Source organism: Protopterus annectens, chromosome 3.part1 (assembly GCF_019279795.1).
Source record: "Protopterus annectens isolate FY-2018-M chromosome 3.part1, PAN1.0, whole genome shotgun sequence".
Lineage (NCBI taxonomy): Eukaryota > Metazoa > Chordata > Ceratodontiformes > Protopteridae > Protopterus > Protopterus annectens.
Genome location: NC_056732.1, coordinates 505,370,210 through 505,393,814, shown reverse-complemented (window position 1 = coordinate 505,393,814; position 23,605 = coordinate 505,370,210). Strand labels below are relative to the sequence as shown.

The following is a 23,605-nucleotide window of genomic DNA, read 5'->3' as shown; positions in this document are numbered from 1 at the left end:
TAAATTGTGAAGCTTCTTCAAAATCTATAATTGTAGAGAGAGCACACAGAGCACTGCGTACAAAGCAAGATTCTTCCACACCAAGGTTAATTTATACTAAGTTACTAAACTTTCAAGACACTTTCCAGATCCTAGAAACTGCTAAAACAAAGAAACAATTCATATGGAAGTCTCACAAACTATCATTTTCCCAAGATCTTCCTGCACAGATCAAATTAAATAGACAAAAACTAGCCCCCTATTGTGCTGACTTGATAAAAGAGGGATTAGATTTTGAATGGCATATCCTAATACCTTGTCTTTCACAGCTAATGACAAAAGATTTGTATGTTCAGATCCTAAAGATGCAAAAGACATTTTTCTTAAAACATTTAAAAGCTTCCTGACACTGTATCTTAATATTCTACTGTTAAAGAACTACAATAAGGTTTGATCTTTTCTTTTCTTTAATCTGACAGTATTTGTGTTACATGATTTGTAATTCTGGTGTGACATAATTATATTACCTTAAGAACTTGTCATGTAATTTACACATGATGGATTTGGTGTGACAGTGTGCAGTGACAGGATATATGCTTGTTAGATTTGTGTGGATTAATAGAAGCATTTAAATTCCTGTATTTACTTTTTCTCTTTCTCTCACATATGCTTGCTGTGTAAATAGATAATATGTTAATTTTACTACAAGCTTTGGAGTTACAGCCTTCTGTGTAAGCTAAATGATTTTTGGAGGGAAAACATTCCATCTCAACATTCTAGCAAGAAAATTTTCCCTCAGAGTTCCAGCTGATGCTCTGCATGAACATGTGCACACTACAGTCTCTCTGAGATGGATGGTGATGTCATCATTTGTGAGGAAAGAAGGACAGTTTCAAATACACAAGTCTGCTTGTTTTCAACAAGTATTCAATAGCACTAACTTTTTAATAGATCTGGCTATTATTTAAAGTGTTTTCTCTTCATAAATGAAGGTTGCTTTTTAAATTTAAACAGATTCATGTCACATAATATATTCAGTGACTTTTAGTGTGTCTGCATGACTTCAAAGCAAGCTGCTACTTTCATAAAGCAGAGTGAAAATGTTTCTGGAAACAAATGAACAGGTTAGTTTTATATATTAAAATTCTAAAGGATGTGTAAAGAAATGAACATATTTTCCTATTCAGAATATTTTTTTATACAATATTTTATATTATACTGAAGTGTTTAATTTGACAAATGTTACAAAGTATACCTGTTCATATGAAAGTTTCATGTTCTTTCTATTCTCTGCTCTCTCTCTTCTCAGAGGCTGGATGTGATATTTATGATTAGTAGTTTATGTTTAAGAAAGCCTTTACTTATTTGAAAGGTTTGAAATAACTATCTTTAATATGATTAGCTGAATCTACATGTATATATTTAAGCCCTTAGATTTACTGCATTTAGCCTGCTTGTTTCTGTTTTAATTAGATGTTCAAAATGTTTACTTTAAAAGCCTTGTCTTTTCATGCTGTTTTGCTATGTTACATCTATAGCTTAGAAGAATAGTATGGCTACATAACCTAACAGAGTCATTAGTTAAATATTCAAAAGTAGATTTAAAATTATATGTATGCACATTGTTGTACATTCAGTCCAATATATATGATGCTGTTTAAGTTACTATTTAATAATATAATTATACTTTATTCATGTATATTAACTAGTGTTAAAACCTTACAGCTTATAATATTTCATTTTGAATAGTTCCTGTACTATTATTATCTAGTTAATAGATGCATCTCCAGACTGAATTGTTTTTCATTTTGAGATATGGTTGCTTGGTAGTTGTTTTTTGCTTTATTTGAACTATAACTAAATACTCATTCTACAGGTATTAGTGCTTTTATCATAATAATGGTCATGTTGATTAATGAAATTATCACTAAAGTACTAAAGAAGGTTCAGTAGATAGTGCATGACTATTATCTTTAGTTCAGTAATGCTATGCTTATTTGCTTATATTATAATGTTACCAGTTGGTTTTGTTATACTTATATATGTTATCTTACATATCTTTCAGTTTTAATTGTATTACTTCTTATGATAGAGTGTTCTAGTTAAGCAGAGTGTGATTTATTTATTATTTACTTGTTTCTCTTTCTCTTGAAATACTTGAGGAAATACATTTAATCACTATAAATTTCAATTTAAGGATAGGAGCTTTAGATTAGTATTAGAAGTAGGGATTAAGCATGTTGGACGTCTTGAAATTAGTTAATTTTGTATATATTTTTAGTAGTATTACTCGGACTTTATGTTATGTTAGGCTTCCTTTGAGTAATTTGTATTCTAACTTGAGGTTATTATTATCTATAATTACAATGTTTTTTTCATGTTCTTCTGCTCTTCCTTTATCACAGGGGGATTGGTGGGTAGGCACTAGGGTTAGGATAAAGGTTATTATTATACATTTCATGGTTCTTAAAAAAACTTTTTTCTTTTTTTTTCAACAAATGTTATTTGATGACTTGCTTGAATACTTAAAGACTGTTTTTTCTTTTATTTTTTTTCTTCTTCTTTTTAATGTTGTGTTGGATTTGCACCTTGAGTTCACTTTTATAGCATCAATAATGATTATACTTGTAGAATATGCCTGTTGACATAATTTTAGATTCTTGGAATGTTAGAGGCATTCAAGATAAAGCGAAAAAGTCACTATTATTTCATATGATCTTTAAATCACAGGCTAACATTTGTTTTATTCAAGAGACCCATATTTCACGTATTGATTGGAATAAAGAGTTAAAAAATGGATCAAAAGATTATAGCTTCAGGTGACTCATCTAACTCTAGAGGTGTAGCTATAATCATTAAACAAAAATTCATTGGGAATATTATTGATGAGAAATTTGATGATGAGGGGAGGTGGTGCTTATTTACCGCTTCTATTGCTGGTTTGGACAAACCCTTATTAATGTCAAATCTATATGGCCCATCTAATTCACAACATTTGTCCATTTTAAAAATTTACAATATTCTTGCATGCTATAAGGACCATCATGTTATAGTCGGTGGTGACTGGAATGCAGTTATAAACCCTGTAATTGATCATTCGCTCCACTGTCACCTATAATCTTCAATCTACTCTGGCTATAAATGATTTGATGACAGAATATAATTTAATAGATCCCTCCGACTGTTAAAAATATAAACAAGAATGATATATATACTTATTATTCTAAGTGCTATCATTCGTGGTCCAGATTAGACTTCTTTCTAATTTCAGATTATATTTCAAAATATATTGTGGACTTTACTACAGAACCCAGATTCTTTTCGGATCACTCAAGAATTTCACTAAAATTGAACATAAAACCCAATATCAAAAATAAAACTATGTTTAATAAGTGGACCTTAAATAATAACTTATTGTCAAATGAAGATATTTGCAAACAAGCTTCAGAAATCCTAAATGAAATGGTGAATAGTCTTGAATCATCAGACATTCCTTATGACATACAATGGGCTGCATGTAAAGCAAGATTAAGAGGTTTATTTATTAGTAAAGCTGCTTTTTTCAAAAAATAATACTTTAAGAAAGAGGAATTCTTAAAATCAAGAATTTCTTCGTTGGAAAATCATCTTAGTCTGAACTATGATGCTACTTTAGAAAAACAAATTTTTGATTGTCAGAAAGATTTAATTGATATCTCAGATATTCATTGGAACACATCCAAAACCATTCTAATTCTAAAAAATAATAAAGATAAATCTGACCCAGTAAATTATAGACCCATTTCTTTAATTAACGTGGATATTAAGATTCTGTCATCTATTCTGGCTAACAGATTGAAATGGATTTTACCCTCAATTATCTCGTCAGATCAATCAGGTTTTATGTCTCAGAGACATGCTTGAGATAATACTCTATCTTTAGAGACTATACTACATCTCATTAAGAAAAATCCAAACCCTATATATGCTTTGATTATAGATGCATCAAATGCCTTTGACAGAGTATGTTGGAACTTTCTATTTCAAACTATGTTATGTTTTAATATTCCCTTATTCTTTATAAATTTTTAAAAAGTTTTATACAAAAATATGTTTACTAGACTATACATTAATGGTCAATTTTCTGCTCCGATAAAGATCACTAAAGGAACAAGACAGGGTTGTCCATTGTCCCCTTTTTTTTTCGACATTTACTTAGAACCTTTGCTATTGTTTATTACTCAAAATACTTTTCATAACATCCCTAGAATTCTTAATACTAATATTCATTTCTCTGCTTTTGCGGATGATTTAGTAATCTACTTTCAAACTCCATTATCTGATTACAGAAAAATAATGAATTCTATTGATTATTTTTCTTTGGTTTCCAACTATCTTTTAAATTCTACAAAAACTCATATTTTTCCCTTAAATCATTTAGCACACAAATCTTTTTTGTTTCCAGACGATCATTTTCAGTTTACTTATAATATAAAATATTTAGGAATCAATTTAGAACACAATAATAAATCTTCCTTTCAAAATAATATTAATAAATTATGGAACTCTATATTGTCTGATATGGACAGATGGAAGCATCTAAACCTTTCATTTCTTTCAAGGGTGGCCATTATTAAAATGAATATTCTGCCTAAATTTCTTTACCAATTCTCATCATCTGATCAGATAATTTCAAAAATTTTTGAGTCTGTAAATAAAGCTTTGGCAAAATTCATATGGTTCCCTAAATCTGTTAGAATTTCCTATTCTAGATTGGCATTTTCAAGGACAAGGGAGGTTTGGGTTTACCTAATCTTTATCTCTATTATTTGATTGTCTCATCCAATAAACTTCTTACTATCTCTAAATTCAATAACACTTCTTATCCAAATCACTCTTTATGGATAAAATTATGGTATAATTATGTCATTTCTAATAATTTAAATCCTGAAGCTATTCCTTTATCTCTCTGGATAGTTTATTTATTAAAATATATCTACAGTATTTAAACAAAAGATTAGAGATTTCCAAACCTTACTCAAAATGTGTAAACTAGAAAAGATCTCGCACCATGTTCAGCCAATTCATCTAAACCCAAATATATTATTGGACAATAAACTTTTGAACTTAACAAACTATCCTTTAATTAAAAATCTAAAAGTAGGAGATGTTTTGAAATATCTTGACTTGCCTTTATCTGACTGGCGTAAGTTATTGAAAGTAAACTGGAATTACTCACCAATTCTTACACAACTAAGAGTAATAATTAAAAACAAATCTGTATGTCTGGTCCCCATAGACTCACAATTGAAAAACCTTAACACGATTATCAAAATACTTTCATCATCTGATAAAATGCTCTCAAACTCATATAAATTAATTAATTCTTTAATGATGGACCACAACTGTCTTTTATCTAATGTTTGGTTGAATTATAATTCCCAATTGTCAGAATCTCAGAAAGTCCTGGCTATTAGACACACTAAGGAATTTATCCCTTTTAAAAAATTAGCATACACACAATTAATGATTAATAATGATGCCTACTTTACCCCAATCAAATTAAACAAATTTAACCAAAATAACTCCCCTTCGTGTTCATGCTGTTCTCATCCCCAAGCAGACCTCCTTCATATTCTATGGTATTGTCATTTTTCTCACAGATTGTGGACATCTTTGAAAGTCAGACTGCAGAAAATGGGATATCAAAAATCCACGTTGACGTGGGAATTTGCTATTCTACATATTCCATTGATTCATCTTTCAAAAGTTGATATTCATGTTATCATTTTTATTTGCTCATTACTAAAACTTTATATAATACAAAATTGGATTGATCGTTCTAAATTAAAATGGGTTACTTTCCAGAAAATGGCTTTTAAATTTATTGATGCTCAAAGATACTTAGGTGGGAGTCCAAAAAAAAAAGCTATTAGAAAGGTTGTGTTAGAAAAGGTTCTAAACATATTAAATAGTTAATGTTAAATAATTTTTTTTTTTTTTTTTTTTTTTCTCTCAGGTTGCCTAACTTGTATATAGTGTACATATGGTGTATGTTTTATTTCTAAATAATTTATCAAAATCTCAGGAAGGTTGTTATCACTAGATGAATTGTTATATGTTCATTTATGCCTTCTTGTTATGTATAATCGTTTAATTGTCTTGCTATTCATATAATTAATAAAAAAATTTTTGAGAAAAAAAAATTGTGCTTTGGGAATATGACATTTCATTGAGGAGGATAAGAGTTTTAGTTTAAAGCAGCAAAGTGGGTTTGGAAGCACTAGGGAGGAGGATATAGTGTGGAAATGAGATGTGGCAGAGTTATGATGTGTGTTAGGGGTGATGGTGGGGTGAAGAGGGGATAGGAAAGAAGGTAGTTTGTAAGAGGAATAGGAGGTAGCATGGTATAAAGGTAAAAGGAGTAGTAGGCTAAGGGAAAGGATGAGAATGGTTTGAAGAGACATGGTTTGCTTTAGGTATAATGGAATAGTTGGGGGTTAGGTGTTGAGGATATAATAGGATTATTGGTGACAGTGTAGGAGGGAGAAGTATGGAAGCGTATCTAGAGCTTTAAGGATTAGGGATGGGGAGGGGTGAGACAGTATTGGAGGATGGGAGGGGAGGGGATAGTGAGGAGATGAGAGTGGATTGCATGAGACAGTGGGTGGGGACTTATGGCTAGAATAAGTGTAAGAGCACTGGAGGTGTATGGGAATTGGGGGTAGCGTAGGGGAGCGGAGTGAGCCTGCAGAGCAAACGGAGCAGGTAGAGCCAAGGAGAAGGAAGAAGGCAAGACTGTGAAGAACAATCAGTGGTTAGGTAGGTAAGCTCAAAGGTAAGGAAAGTATGGAAAATGTTCCACTTGTTTACTGTTGTTGTATGCATCACATAACACAAGTCTCCAGCCAAATTCCTTGTAAGCATAACAGCATATTTAACAGCAAACAATTTATGCAGTAAAAGCAGTCACAGATTCAGTTAGTCCCTTTTCCCTACCACAGAGCAATCATGGAGTTAGTACATATAATTAGGAGGGGTTTGGGGTGCACTCAACATTCAGAAGGTTGATCTGAAGACATGAATCTGATATATACATATATATTACATATACAATATATGTGTGTATATGTATATACATAATATATATACATACATATATATGTGTGTGTGTGTGTGTGTGTGTGTGTGTGTGTGTGTGTGTGTGTGTGTGCGTGTGTGTGTGTGTGTAGATAGATAGCCATAGATATGTATAGGGGTAATGAAATTAAATGAAACATGTAAATATTGATGTTTATAAAGTTGTCAACTTTGCAAATGTTGACATGCTTCTAATATGTGCCGATCAACAATCGTGGCGCATGCAAAACTTCAACAGATAAAATATAATAAAACATAACTTTTTGCAAGGGGAAAACTACCTTGTAGCCTCCACACTTCCTGCTGATTTATTTTATTTATTTGAAGTTTGTTTGCCAGGATGGTCTATCGGGCCAAAAGAGCCCATTTTCAATAGAGTCCTGGGAGAAAGGCTCCATAGATACAATGTATAAAATAACAGGTTGTTATAGTACAAGAAGAGTACATGAAAACAAAGTATTTGATGATACAATTTAGAAGATGAAAAACAGAAATTATATAACCATTATTAAAAGTTTACAAATATATATATATATATATATATATATATATATATATATATATATATATATATATATATATATATATATATTTGCTCTACTGATGTTGTGGTATGGTGGAAGGTCAGGTAAGTATCTATGTTTAAATGTGTTGGTTAGGGGTTTAGTGTGTAAGTGTGTGTTGTGACTGTGATGTGTGTGTGCGAGGAGACTGTAGGTGTGTTGTGGTGTTTCACGTGTTTGTATATGTAGTGCGACCTTGGAGTTAGAATATTTAAGTGGGGGGTGCAGGGGTCTTGCCTCCCTGCTTGTCTGTAGTTTAGGTTTGCGTGTTTGTGTTCTGGAGGAAGGTGTGTGTATGTGTATGTGTATGTGTGTGGTGTATGCTGAGTGTAGTTTTCGGTAGTTTGAATTTGGCAGTTTTGATGTTTTGGTATTTTAGTGTTTCGGGTATTTGGTCTCGGGATTTTGGGCATCAGTAGTCTGGGTTTTCGGAATTTAGTAGTGGTTCTTTATATATATATAAAATATAAATATGTAAATATATTAACTCCATGTAAGGTCATATTTCCCCGACTTTGAAAATTGTGCGATAATACATGCCTGTTGACCATCTGTTTAGCTGAATAAATTTTGTTGGCTAAACAGATGTTGACCAACAATAGGGTCAACAAATTTCAGTAGACCCCATACATATATATATATATATATATATATATATATATATATATATGTATATATATATATATACACACACATATACACACACACATATATATATGTACACACTCACATACAAGCACTTATGCACATATCTGTATATAAAAAACAGTGTTGTTTCATTTAGGTTATTAATGTACTATATACTGATTCTAATTTCTTACATTTCTTTCAATAAACTGAATGGTCTATAGCACTGCATAAGAGGAGTCAAGCATTTTAAAATGAGGCTTTTCAATTACCTTTAGGAACAATAGGTCCATTCAATATATACAGTTAGTCTCTTTTCTGTCGTAATGTTCTGCTGCTCTACTCTACTGTTCTCCATGCTGTTATAAGGGGGTCTATATCATATGTTAAATGTTAAATAATCAAATTTAAATGTTTGAAGTTTCAAACTTCGAACATATGATTTAAAAAAAAAAAAAAAAAAAAACTAACTGTTGTAGGCAGGGGGGGCATGCACCCACACCCCCCACACCCCCGCTATTTTAATATACCAACTCCGAGACCGCTCTACAGTGCAGTAAGGGAAATCTTCCCTTTACCATGTTATAGTGCGTTATTGGAGTTTGTATATTTAAAGAGAGGGGTGTGTGGGGTTGCATGAGGGGATTACAATAGTAAGTTAAGTTCCCTTTCTTTTCTTTTTTTTTAACCATTAAATTTGATTATTTAACTTTCAAAGTTTTCAAACTTTGAACATATGATATAGACCCATTATAAGGCTGCTCTACCCCCTGTACTACCCTAACATATGCACAGTGTCATCCAATTTCCTCTTTCCCTCCTCACTCACCCTGCTCCACTCACCTCTCCCACTCATCCACACACCTCTCTCTTTACTCTCCTCATCAGCAAACAAACATAGATAATAACCCTGCCTTTCTCTCTCTGTTTTTATTCCAGCTCTCACAGTCTCTCTGAACTCTCCTCCCATCCAAGGCAAACCTAAAGATCCACCGGTAACACCGCCATTGCCAGAAGGCCCAAAAGTGTTAAACCGTTCTCCCCAGGAGAAAAGTGTATTATCTTACCTTTACGTGCATGTAAGCTCATGTAGGATTTTTACCTCTAAGCAGAATCTGGTCTTGTAATGAATTACTGTGTTGAGTGCTTCCTGTGCACACTCACAAGGACTACTCCCCTTACCTATCCTATTTTGCTTGTACCACCGGTGCTTCAATGTTAGGTGGCAGCAGAGCTCCATAACTCCCCTTCTTTCCCAGTACAGTATATCCCGACCCATTCTAGGTACTTGCCACTCAGTAACTTTTTTGTTCTCCTATGGGATCTGGCAGCACCTCCCACTAGAATAACAGACAAAACTTATGTGCTACTAGCCAGTAAATCTTAACTTGTTTTCTTAGATAGTGAAATTAACAGGTATAAGTTTAAGTATAAGCAAGGACTTCCCCCCCTTACCTATTCTATTCTATTCTGCTTGTAACACCAGCTCTTCAACACTAGGTGGCAGCAGAGCTCCATAAATCCCCTCCTTTCCAGTACAGCATATCCTAACCCATTCTAGGTGCTTGAGGCTCAGTAACTTTTTTCTGCTCCTATGGGATTTGGCAGCACCTCTAACTAGAATAACAGACAAAATTTATGTGCTACTAGCAAGTAAATCTTAACTTGTTTTCTTAGTGAAATCAACAGGTATAAGTTTAAGTATAACTTTGAGTATAAATTGGCAACAACAGTTACCTATACTTACTTGCAGTTGGTGATACTTTTTTTCGCTCCCCTTTGCTGGGGGAGCTCTGCCCACTCCATTCGCCCTCCGGGCTCACTCCATTCCCTTACTATGTCCCCTAATTCCCACCTGCCCCCCACTACCTGTACATTTATCCATCCCTAGCTCTTCTCATACCTACCGCTGTCCAATCGCCCACTACTCCTCCTACTCCTCACAGTATAAACTCAACAACACTAGCTGCAACTAAACCATATCCCATACCAAACCACATTTACTAAGCCTGACAATAATCATAGCGCTCCTAACCTTCCTTAGTTACCTTAGATAGCTCCCTAGCCCCTCCCATACTTCACCATCACATTATACAACCAGTTTCCAGCACACTATCCCATCATCCTTCTCCTTAATATCTCATGAACTCCACTCCTCTAACACAACTCTATTATACAAACACAAAATTTTACCTATCCTATCCTCACCTAATGTACCCCACTCTCCTCACCTCAACACATCTACTCCCTACCACTACTTAAACTTTCCTTCCACATTAGACTATATTACACACATACTTCACAAATTGTCCTCTCTCTTTCCAGTGACATCCATCCCAACCCTGGCCCAACTTTCACCCCATCCACCACTTCTCCCCCTCCAACACACCCTGTCACTCCCAAGATCATTTGCATCACCACAATTAATGACCAACGCCTTCAAAATAAAATCCCTAACCTCCATGCCTGTTTATCTCATAACCACTCTGATATAGTTGCCATCTTAAAGACTTGGCTTAAACCATACATAAAAGACAATGATATTCTACCACATGGGTACCAAAGGATTTGTAATGATAGACCCAGCAAGAAAGAAGGTGGTGTAGCCATAATCCACTCCTCCTCCTATACATTTACCCCATACACCAATCACATTCCAAAATTTCCAACTCTGAATTAACTATAGCTCTCCTAAAAATCAATAAACACAAATCGATATGCATAGCTGCCCTCTATATCCCTCCAGGCAACTGCATCCAAATACTAGAAGACATCCTCTCCTGGTTCTCCTGTAACATTAAAAATGAAACCTTTATCCTAGGGGATGTGAACATTAACTGGGCCCCTATAAATTCTCAAGCCCCTACTCAAACAATCAATCTCTTTAACTTTACCCAGCTAATAAACTCTCCTATTAGACCAAACAAATATGGAGCCTCTCGCACCATTACAGACTGGATCTTCGTATCTCATCCTAACCTAATCTCAAATACAGGAATCCTTCCTGACCCTCTCAGTGACCAACTACCATCCTTTGCTGATTGTCACCCCTCTCCTTTTCAAAGGCAACATCACTACATTCAAATTCATAACCTTTCCAATTTTAACCCACAAATATTTTCAGACTAAAACTAATAGACTGGACCCCCTTACAAACCTTGCCCCTTAACAATGCCATTAGTTACTTCAATGAAACCTTTCTGAACCCACTCAACAGCCTCGCTCCTCTCAAAACCAAATGAGTTAAAGCTAAAACTTCTCCCTGGCGATCAAAGGAAACTAAACAAACCATGCTCCTAAGAGACAAAAGGTGGAAGCAATACCAAAACAATAAACTAACCAATGTCCTACTAGAATTTAAACAACTCTGCAACTCCATAAAAAAATTAATAACTAGGGACTGCAAAACATATTACTCCAAGCTTCAGTCTGAACACTTGACCAACCCTAGAAAATTCTGGAATACTATCTCCTCCCTCCTGGTAATAAAGACAACCCTTGCCCCAACCCTAACCTCACTAATCTAGACACAGCCACTCTATTTAACTCCTTCTTTGTGGAATGTATAGCCAAACCGATTACCAGCTTCCCTCACCCCTCTCCAATTTCATCCCCCCCCCCTTCTGATCATACAACTGATACACCCACCTACAACCTCAATCTTGTCCCCAAAAACACAATAGAAAGACTTCTCCACCAACTAAAACCATGCTGCAATGGACCTGATAATTTACCTTCATCCTTCCTCAAATTATCTGACGACAGCATAGCCTTCCCCATCTCCATTTTAGTAAACAGGTCCATCCAAGAATCCAACAGCCTCGCTCCTCTCAGAACCAAATGAGTTAAAGCTAAAACTTCTCCCTGGCTATCAAAGGAAACTAAACAAACCATGCTCCTAAGAGACAAAAGGTGGAAGCAATACCAAAACAATAAACTAACCAATGTCTTACTAGAATTTAAACAACTCTGCAACTCCATAAAAAAATTAATAACTAGGGACTGCAAAACATATTACTCCAAGCTTCAGTCTGAACACTTGACCAACCCTAGAAAATTCTGGAATACTATCTCCTCCCTCCTGGTAATAAAGACAACCCTTGCCCCAACCCTAACCTCACTAATCTAGACACAGCCACTCTATTTAACTCTTTCTTTGTGGAATGTATAGCCAAACCGATTACCAGCTTCCCTCACCCCTCTCCAATTTCATCCCCCCCCCCTTCTGATCATACAACTGATACACCCACCTACAACCTCAATCTTGTCCCCAAAAACACAATAAAAAGACTTCTCCACCAACTAAAACCATGCGGTAACGGACCTGATAATTTACCTTCATCCTTCCTAAAATTATCTGACGACAGCATAGCCTTCCCCATCTCCATTTTAGTAAACAGGTCCATCCAAGAATACTATGTTCCTTCAATTTGAAGACATGCAGTCATCATTCCACTCCACAAGGGAGGTAAAAACACTGACAACACCAATTTCTGGCCTATTGCCATTCTTTCTCCACTCTCAAAATTCCTGGAAAAATGTATTCATTCACAACTGATGCCATATCTAACACACAATAACCTCCTTACCCCCATGCAGCATGGTTTCAGCCCTGGCTACAGTACCATCACTGCCTTCTCTCCTTCCTCGAGACCATTAACCAAGCTTGTTACTCTGGCAAAATCATATCCACCCTGTTCCTAGACCTATCCAAAGCCTTTGACACTGTCTCCCACTCTATACTTCTATCTCAACTCTCTTCTCTGAACCTCTCCCCTTCCACCATAGCCTGGTTCTCTAGCTACCTCTCCGAAAGAGTGCAAGCTGTAAAATGGAAATAGTCAACCTCATCCTTCCTACACACCCCTACTGGTGTTCCCCAAGATTCTGTCCTTGACCTCTTACTCTTCAATATATTCATCAATAACTTTCACCACTCCATCTCAGATACTTCTCTAATCTAGTATGCAGGTGATTCAACAATCATCTGCTCAGCTGACTCCCCCTCTGACGTACTGCTAAAAACTCAGTCAGCTTTCTCTAAAACCGAAACTTGGATGCAAAACAAACATCTCACCCTAAATGCAAACAAAACAAAACTAATAATCTTTTCTACATCTAAAAAATCCTGTATTGATAAAAACTCCTTTACTATACAAAGCCAGAATAACATCCCCATTGAAATTGTACCACACACTAAACTGCTCAGTGCAATCATTGATGAACATCTAAAATTCAATATCCACATCCAAACAAACATCAAAAAACCCCACCAAAAACTAGGGCTCCTATACAGACACAATCACTACCTTACTCCCTCCACCTGAAGGACCTTAGCCTCCTCATGCCTTCTCCCCTCTCTCATGTATGGCCTCCTCTGCTCACTAATCTCCAACTCAGTTTACAATCCAAACTGGAATCCTGCTGCAATAAAATCTACAAATTCGTCACCAGGTCTCAAAATTAATCTCATCACTGCCTCTCTCTCCACTCTCTGAAATGGCTTGAGCTTCCCAATTAGCATGCTCATATTCAAGCCCTCCAACTGTCCCTCTCTCTCTCTCTCTGTCTCTCTCTCTCTCTCTCTCTCTCTCACTCTCTCTCCACCACCTGATCCCCCTATATTCCTAATTGCTTCCTTTGATCAGAAAATCAAAACCTCCTAAAAATCTACAAACCTTCACGGCCCCCTGGGCACCTTCTGCTATGCAGCTCCTTAGCTAAACTATGGAACTCACTTCCTCCCTCCCTTTGACATACTCCAAGGCATGCCAACTTCAAATCCCTCCTCTACACCTACCTGTCTTCAAAGTGGGAACGCCCCATGCTCTTCTCCAACATAAGTCCCTCTACTAACTACATCCATCCCCTAGTTGTTTTTCAGCACCCACAGTCTTTCCCCGGCTACTCCTACTTCTGCTTACTCCAAACTTTGTTTATAACTAAATTCCAGCTACGATTTCTGTCTAAATATTACACTCTATAATATAAGACCTTTTTGCTGGGAGATTTTATACTCTGTAAATGAATTTATATTCTGTAAATGTACTTTAAAATTGTACATTCGGCATGAAGTAGATGACTTCTTTATTCTGTATGTTTCATCTAAATATTACACTTTATAAATACTATAAGACCTTTTTGCTGCAAGATTTTATATGCTGTAAATGAATTTATATTCTGTAAATGTACTTTAAAACTGTATAGTCAGCATAAAGTAGATGACTTCTTTATTTTGTATGTTTGTCACTGTCACTAGGAGCTCTCTGTGAACAAATTTATACTCTGTACATGTATTTCATATTGTATACTCAGCATGGAGTATATTACTGCTTTGTATGATTGCCACTGTCAATGGAGCTTTTCTCCCTGTCCTCCACTGAAAACGGGGTCTTTTAGGCCCAGTGGACTTCCTCAGTTATCAAACTGAAATAAATAAATAAAATAAATAAATAAGCACATAATGCTACATGGTATATAAATGCCAACCCAAAAGTATTATATGTTATGCTTTTAAATATCCCTCTATTAATTTAATGTACCCTACAAAGTTAGACTGTGTTGATGCACTAAATTACTACTTAAACTGCATTCCAAATTTCAGTCAGTTTCTTCAGATCTGTAATATGTGTACTTTCTGTTATATGCATGCATAAAAAGTGGATTTGAAAGAACTAAGGTCAAATGAAAAGCAGAATTCCATCTTCAAAGTACAACATTAATTTTCACTGATCATACCTACTCCTTTAGCACTGTCAGCATAAAAATAATTTCTGAATTCCACAATAGGATGACTCTGCCAACAGATACTTCAGTCATTAATATTGAATAAAATGCATTACACATCTTGTTAGCACATATTTCTTTATTGAAACATTCAGATTACAGTGTCAGCTACACAAAATACTTCTTAAACACCAATCTTATTACAGATATGTTCTCTGACCACAGTTGTATTGCATTCCAGGTGTGTGGATCCCTTAAAAAATAGGGCAGCAGCATTTGAACATGTGTAGTTTTAACATATCTCTGCACAAAAAAATCATTTTAACAGATGTGTCTCTACTCATCAAACTGCAGCTCTACTAAAAGTAAATCACAGATGATAAAAGTACAGTTAAACAACGTTTACACCATAATACTAATTTAATAACCATTTGCTGTTGCAGACCAAATTTAATGTTTCATGAATGTTTACCATACATTAAGAAATATTACTTGATACAAATTCTAAAGGGAAATAAGGCAAGAAACTTCTCTCAGACAAGTAAGGAAGTCAAGACTGGAAAATGATTTCAAACTGTAAGTTCAAATTTGAATTTAAACGTAGTTATGTTGAGACTAATTATTGACAAAACAAATAGTTTAGTTGTATGTCTCCTTGTCATCTTTCATGTTTACATTCATGTTTTTTGTTTGGTTCTGTACTGTAGATAACACACTTGACAACTCAGAAGATGAAATATCTGCGGTGCCATCTTCTCCTTCTTCTGGCATCATTTGAGAAGATAATTTACCTGAAAATACCAAGGACAAGACAAAAATAGTTACAAACAAACAACAAGATTATATCCCTACTTTGAAGTTGTGATATTGTTTAATAACACATAACTTATTTGTGACTTTGAGGAGCCAGAGCCCGGATATCTAAGTATGCTCAGTGACTGTTATACATTAATTACATCATACTTATATTCCCCCTCTACCCCACCTCTTTCCCACTACCCCTTGCAGTCTCATTAAACTAATCCCTAGTCAGCATGAGCTCTTTTTCTTCCTCTGCTTCCTATCCAGCCTGAGGTCCACAAATCCATCATTCCTCATACCAACATATACCGTTATTATTCACTAGTAAGTGCCACCTCTCCTACTTTTCCCTTACTGGCTCCAACTTAACCTACCCACTCGTCACCTTTAGCATTGCTAGGAAGTGCCATACATCTCAAGTTAACTTTCCATTTTTTGCCAAACACTTATTACTTGCTCTTCACTAAACTGAAATATCAACCACCCACCCATCCTACCCATCAAATATCAAACCAGGCCTCTGAACACTTCACCTATGTTACTACTAGTCTTCCTGCTCGTTCAAAGGACTATTGAGCACAGCTCTGGTCCACATCCTCTCTCTAATCACCTTTTTAATGCCCAAAGCATTGCAATTTAAATACATCAAATTAATGCTATGATAATTGCTCATAACCCAGACCTCCTAGCAGTTACTGAAACCTGGCTGAGACCAGAAAACTCCCCTGTCCACCATCTTCTTCTTAAATTTAGATTTCCAAGATTATCAGGATTCAACCCAGAGTTTGAGGACACAAACTTGTAGTCTGGACAGAAAGTGTGTAAGGAGTTCAACTACTTCATTAGGATCTGTGGTGTCTAGAATATGGGTCTAGTTGTGAGAAGAATGAGATGAAGATAGTTTTTCAATATTGATAGAGGATTTAGATCTTTAGATCAGACACTTTATCTTAATCTCTAAATGTTCTAACTCCAAATAACCCATGAGATAAAATCCTTCCTCAAACTCCTTGATGAATCCTAGCACTTCTTGATATCTTATCATCCTGAAAAAAAGGAGCAGTACAAAATCTAAGGAACCTGGCCAAAAAAATCCATTAGAGGATGCATAAGTCATTTTATGATGCACCTCCAAACTCTCTCTTAAATATATATAGCCCTAGGAAATGCTGGCAAGCTATCAATAACCTCGCAGGATGGAACCTGACTCCCAGTTCAAAAAGTACTTCCTTCAGCTTGTTGCCCGATGATTTCCCATAGAAACTTTAGTGACTTCCCCAAATGTTCTGCAAACACCCACACAAATGTGCACTCATCTCAATGATGATATATTTCTTTCTTTTATTTCGGCAGATGTCATCCAAAGACATTATCCCTTTACTGGAACAAATATAGCTGGTACTTTCCACAGGTATAGACAACCTACTTTTATGGTTCACACACCACTGCCCTGCACCCTTAAAACACATATTTAAACTTTATCTTACTAGCGACACCATGCCTAATATATGGAATTGGGCCACAGTAAAACCCCTCCTGAAAAACAACCAACACTCCCTTCCCACTATTGTGCCATTTTCATTTCCAACCCTGTGCAAAATCTTGGAGAAAATTATTTACCTTCAACTCACAGAATATATTACTAAATGCCACCTTCTCACACAAAAGCAACATGGCTTCTTGCCTTGGAGGAGCGCAGCCACAGCCATCTGGTCTCTGGCTGATGAAAGTCTTATGCCACTGGACAAAGGCATGCTCTATAGTACAATTTTATAGACCCCAACAGAGCCTTTGTCTTAGTCAAGCTCTCTTCTTTTATAATCTGCCTTTCAGAACTGGGCATTAGATCTGATGACATCCCTTGGTTCCAAAGTTATCTGACAAAGCACCATTTCTCAGTGGACTATAACTTCTGTACCTCTCTCTCTTCCCCGGTATTCAAATGTGCACCTCAAGGATCTATTATTGCCCCCTATGATACTGTGTATCTGAAGCATTACTCAGCCATGGTCCTGTTTTACTTTCACTTATGTGTTATTGTACTCTTGTTTATTTTGTATGTCTGGTCAGGTTTTGACCCTAGGCTGAGACTGAAATTAGTTAGAATTAATCAGTGCTATACCCTAGTAAACAAATGCAAGCAAGCAAATAAATAAATAAATAAATAATATGATAATAAATAATAACACTAGAGAAGTTATTTGGTCTCATCATTTTACTACCTTAACAGGAATATATACATGGTAGAGCACTGCTGCAAACATGACACATCATATTGTCCAGCTAAAAAACATACTAACACTTTTTAAGAAAACGTGTCTCTGCAATATTGAGCTGCTTTGGAAATCCATGCAGCAATCTAAAGTATAATTAAAATGGCATTCATTATAGTTTTTGTATTGACATGGTCTGTAACCTTCTGGATCTGAAATACCACCCAAAAACCTTTACATTGTTTTCTATTTGTATTAGTGGGATGAGGGCCATCCTCCTATGCCATAACAATATATAATAGCAGCTTTTCTAACAAAACTCATATCTGTATGGAAGGGAAGCATCTACTGAAATCAAAAATGCAGATATGCAGGCTGTTGAGACAATAGTTAACAATAAGTATGTGCAAAATTAGGTGTACATTTTTCTAAATGCCATCCTCCCCATGGCTACCCTAGCCAGTAATCATCTGTTTTAAAGGAGTTTTTGAGTAACAAGATATGCATCAGCAACAGTGGAAACAAACCCTGTTTAATAAACCCACCCCAATTCAGACTGTCCTACAGCCCAGAATGTGATTTACCTTATCCTTCCGCCTATTTCAGTACACAATGAAAACAAAACTCATTTCATGCTATGGCTCTATCCATATCCTGATAAGTGCTTTTCCATCAAAGAACACATATGGCAGCAGAATAGGTCCAAAACTGTATATTTACATTAAAGATTTTCTATACATAATGTAAAAAAAAATAAATTACTGCAACTAGCATATCTAAAATATTGATCCAATATTTTCCTGCCTTCTGTACATTACCTTGTAGTTTGATCCTCCAGAAACATATTTTACATCTACATAACTTTTGAATATTAAGCAACTTCTTAATTTATATCTGGATAACTACATTGCTGGAGATATCTGCCTGGAGAGTATGGCTCATTTCTAGGGTTTTTAATAAAGCCACTAATGCATAGGAGACTCAGTTCTGAGGCACACTGATGCCCCACTTACTAGGTTGAACAAGGAGAAGGTGACAGTCAGTTGTCTATCAGGTGCCAGGATCTGCCACATACCACATGTACTCAGGTCACTCCACAACAAGTAAAAATATGACTCAGTCATTGTTGATGTGGGTGTGAATAATGTGAAACATACCTCCCTGGACTACATTAAAAGACATCTGATGGAACTCTCAGATTATGTGGCCCGGGCAGGTATAACCCTAGCTCTGAGCAGTATTCTACCGTCACCCAGAATTATACCACAGTATGAGCAGAAAATGATTGACTTCAACAATTGGCTAAGTTTCTGGTGTCATTCTAAAGGGATCCAGTATCTGTCTACCTGGGACGATATGATTGGCAGACCTCGATTCTTTGCCAGAGACAGCCTGCATCTGTCACATTTGGGATTCTGGGTACTGGCTAAGGCTCTTGCCACCCCTATACTGCCTTTTTAGGCAGTGTTTCAAAGACCAAAATTCCACTGTAACAGCTACAAACAAATGCAATCTGAGGGTCATGCTGCTCAATGCTAGAAGTCTAAATCTCAAGATTCACTCACTCAAAGCTCTTCTCAAAATAGAGAATGTCGACATCTGTTCTGTAATGGAGACCTGGTTTAAAGAGGCAGAACGCATCCCTGTGCTCCCAGGCTACAACTCATTCCATACCTTTCGGCCCCAGAATGTGCCCAGAAGCTCCAAAGGTGGTGGTATCTCCATAATCTTTAAGGATATGCACACCTCTAGACAGGTAGCCCAGCATAATGCATCCAAGATACTTTAGGTACAACTAACACTGGGTAAGACAGTGATACAAGTCATAGCCAGATACAGGACCCCAAACCTGTCCTGAGACTCACACACCAACTTCCTAAGCACCCTGGAATCTATCAAGGTAAAACCCAATACTCTCATACTGGGTGACTTCAACTACCCTTCCATCAACTGGGAAAACTGTTCAAGTACCAGTGTACAGGCCCAACACTTTCTGGAATTGATCAATTCCACTGCCCTGGACCAGCTCATTCTGACCCCCACTAGAGGAAACAACATCCTCAACCTGGTTATCACCAACATGGGAGACCATTGCTCCACACCTATAGTCAGATCCTCCCTGGTTAAATCTGACCAGAAAGTGATCACCATGGAAATCTCCATCTCACCTACACCCCCTGCTAAGATGACCGCCCTGAAAAACTTTTCTAAAGCCGACTTTGGGCTCCTAAAAGCAGAGGTGGCTAACTTCTCGACACCCATGTCAATGGAAAATAGCTGCATGACTGCCAAATCATACACCAATGCACTGTACGTGCATGTACACAAATGCATGGACATTGCCATACCAAATAGAACTAAGACGTTCTCCTCCAAAAAAAGGAAGCCAATCTGGTGGTCCCCAGCCATCAATAAACTCTACAAAAGAAGGAAGAAACTGTTGCAGAAAAACTTGAAGTCACAAGACTGGAAAACCTCCTTTATCAGTCTCAACAAAAAGCTGACATCCCTTATCAAATCCTCTAAAGCCAGCTATAAAGGCAGAATTGCAGCTTTCACCAAAAACAACTACAAAGCCTTCTATAGCTATATCAAAAACCTCAAAGGCAATACCCAGATTTGCTCTGAGTTATTGGACATTGGCACCTCCTATACTGAGTCAAGAGATATAGCCAACATACTGGCTGACAGATTCATTGCCAACTTTACCCCTGTCTCCCCCCTCCCAAGGGCCCAATCACAATACCAGATGAAAGCCTGGTACCCACCATTTCTGCAGCACAGGTAAAAGCTGCATTGTCCAAAGCCAAGAATACCTCATCCATGGGACCTGATAATATCCATGGTTGCATCCTACATGAGCTACAGAATGAACTGGCACCACATCTGTGTGCCCTGTTCAATCGCAGCCTTACCTCAGGCTATATCCCTAATGAATGCTGCACTGCTACAGTCATCCTGCTCCATAAAGGAGGAGCAATGACAGACCCTGGGAATTATCGCCCTATTAGCCTGACAAGCCTGATATGCAAAGCTATGGAGCACATCATCATGGACCTGCTTAACAAAGATATAGGCAATCTCCAAACTCTTGATTCCACACAGTTTGGCTTTGTCAAGGGGAGATCCTGTCTGCTGTACATGGTTGACTTCTTTGAGGCAGTCACCAAGGCTGTGGATGAGGGTAAGGCAGTACATACAGCCTACCTCAACCTGACCAAGGCCTTGGATACCATTCTACACTCAGGTGTCACTGATAAACTCACCGAACTAGGCATCAATCCTTACACCACTAGGTGGTTTGCAAATTGGCTCACAGACAGGACCCGCAGAGTGAAAGTTGCGGATTCCAAGTCATACTGTCGATCAGTCACAAGTGGAGTCCCACAGGACTCAGTCCTGGTCCCTCTCCTGTTTGGCATTTACTTCTCAGAAGTCCAGGCCAACACAGAAGGACTCTGGCTGACCAAGTTCACTGATGATAGCAAGCTAGGAGTCATTATCAACTCCCCAAGTGATGCAGACATCCTACAAAAGGGCCTCTCAGAGACCAATGACTGGTTTCGGAACCATGGCCTGAAGCTTAATGCCAAAAAATGCGTTATCATCCCTTTTGGAAAAACTTCAGTTCCCATGAATTGCCACATTGATGGGAGCCCACTGAACACTGAAGGGGCCATAAGAGATATAGGCACCCAGGTCAACAGCCACCTCACCTTCGACTACCACATTACCACTGTGGTCTGAAAGTCCTTCTACATGGCACATCTTATAACCAAAGGTTTTGCATCCAGGAAGAAAGAGGTCATCATCCCTCTCTACTCATCCCTCATTAGACCAATCATCGAATATAACACCCCATTTGGCATGTACCTGACCACACACCTACAACAGCTGGAGAGCCACAAAAGTACCTCACAAAAAGAATCCTAGGCCTTAAACACATGTCCTACATGGACAGACTCAACAAACTTTAGCTGTTCTCAGTCTCTTATTGTCTACTTAGAGGTGATCTCTGCTTGACTTACAAAACCATGTCCGACCCAGCCCTACTTGAAATGCTACACCTAAAGAAATCCCAATCCCCCCGCGGCACATGTTCCAGGGATCACAACCTCATTACCACAATTAACAGAACATGCTGGAGGGACAGGTTCATCTCTCAAAGACTGCCCATACTCTGGAATAAGCTTCGGATTCAATTCAAACAGAGCACCTCAGTGGCCCTCTTCAAGTGAAATCTTGATGAGTGGATGGGTAACAGAAAGTTCACTCCAGAGATCATTCAAGTTGCACTACTGGTTATGGGCACTGTGAACTAACATCAAGTGGCATGGTGCCTGGGCAATTTTTTTGGGGGGGCTAGGCTTGTAAAGGATCCAGAGCCATTAGCCTAGTACACACCTATGAACCTATGAACCTATGATGTTCATTGTGTATAAATGAACAGTTTTGGTTCAGTGGTTATAATCCAGCTTCTTTAAGTACAGAAGTAAACTTTTTTTGAACTCCTCTGATCAATGTTGTTATATGCCTTCCACCAAGCAAATTATAGATGCAACAGGGCAGTCTCAATCCAGTGTACCATTTTAAGGAAAGGTTTAACTCAGGCATTACCTAAAATATCCCTAGACATAGAATACATTTTGTAAACTTCCAGCCTTCAGGAGGAATGACTATATTTCATCTATTAGAACAGCTGCTTGGATTTAAAGATGGACACTGGTTCTAGAATGTCATCTACGGTGAAGAAGAATCCTACCTCCTTACATTGAATTCCTATTATTGTGTATGACAAGAATGTGATAGTTCTAGGGAATGAGCACCTAGTATTTGAAACTCATGTTATTCCACTTTAGGTATGTAGAAGTAACACCTGGGTTGATCTGCATTTCATGTGAAATATAGGAGAAGACGTGAGAAGAAAAATGTGGAAAATTGGACTTTTGTTTTCTCTGAGGCTTTTGCCCCCATGCCTGTTAAACATCAAACCTCAAGTCTTCTTGACATGTACCACTTGATTCCTTACCCAGGAATTTCACCTGAGACATGGGCTAGAGCTCTCCATAGTGGTAGTGGTGGGATCACTGTTAAGACAATCATCAAGGTCCTAAGGTTGCTTTACCCCTTGTCGCCATCCCAGAAATGAGGACATTGATAATGGCCTAACCTCCACCACTTGAAAGGAGGACATATGCCCTCTGTCACCAGAGAGGTCACAATGCTTTTTTTCATTTCACTAGACACTTTTGCACACCCACATTAAATGCTACCATTGAGTGGCATATTGATGAACCCATTTCCTATCTATAGCCAAGCATTTACATTGCCACACCTCCTTTGAAGAATTCTGGCAGTGCGCATCTGACTCTGATCCTCCATCCTCAAGGATTGCCCTGCCATTCTTCCCTTGTAGTCTCCTTTAAGCACTCAAGTCATCAAGTCACTCATTAAAATTGGTTCAGCTGGGTCATAGTCAGGGCTTTATCCCCCTATGTCACTGAAACTGGCTGGAAACATGGATATCTGGGGTACAAAGATGACAATGAAAAGGAAGATGATCTACATGCTAAGTTA

At 37.2% G+C, this 23,605-nt stretch overlaps 1 protein-coding gene across 1 annotated transcript in view; it reads right to left on the bottom strand.

Moving 5' to 3' along the window:
• Positions 1-15,148: 15,148 nt before the first annotated feature.
• The window catches only part of TG (thyroglobulin), a 2,464,750-nt gene continuing 2,456,293 nt past the window's right edge, over positions 15,149-23,605 (bottom strand). The window contains exon 49 of the mRNA XM_044066937.1: positions 15,149-15,805. Within this exon, the coding sequence (XP_043922872.1) occupies positions 15,654-15,805 (152 nt within the window). The 3' untranslated portion in view covers positions 15,149-15,653. The remainder of the gene's footprint in view (positions 15,806-23,605) is intronic.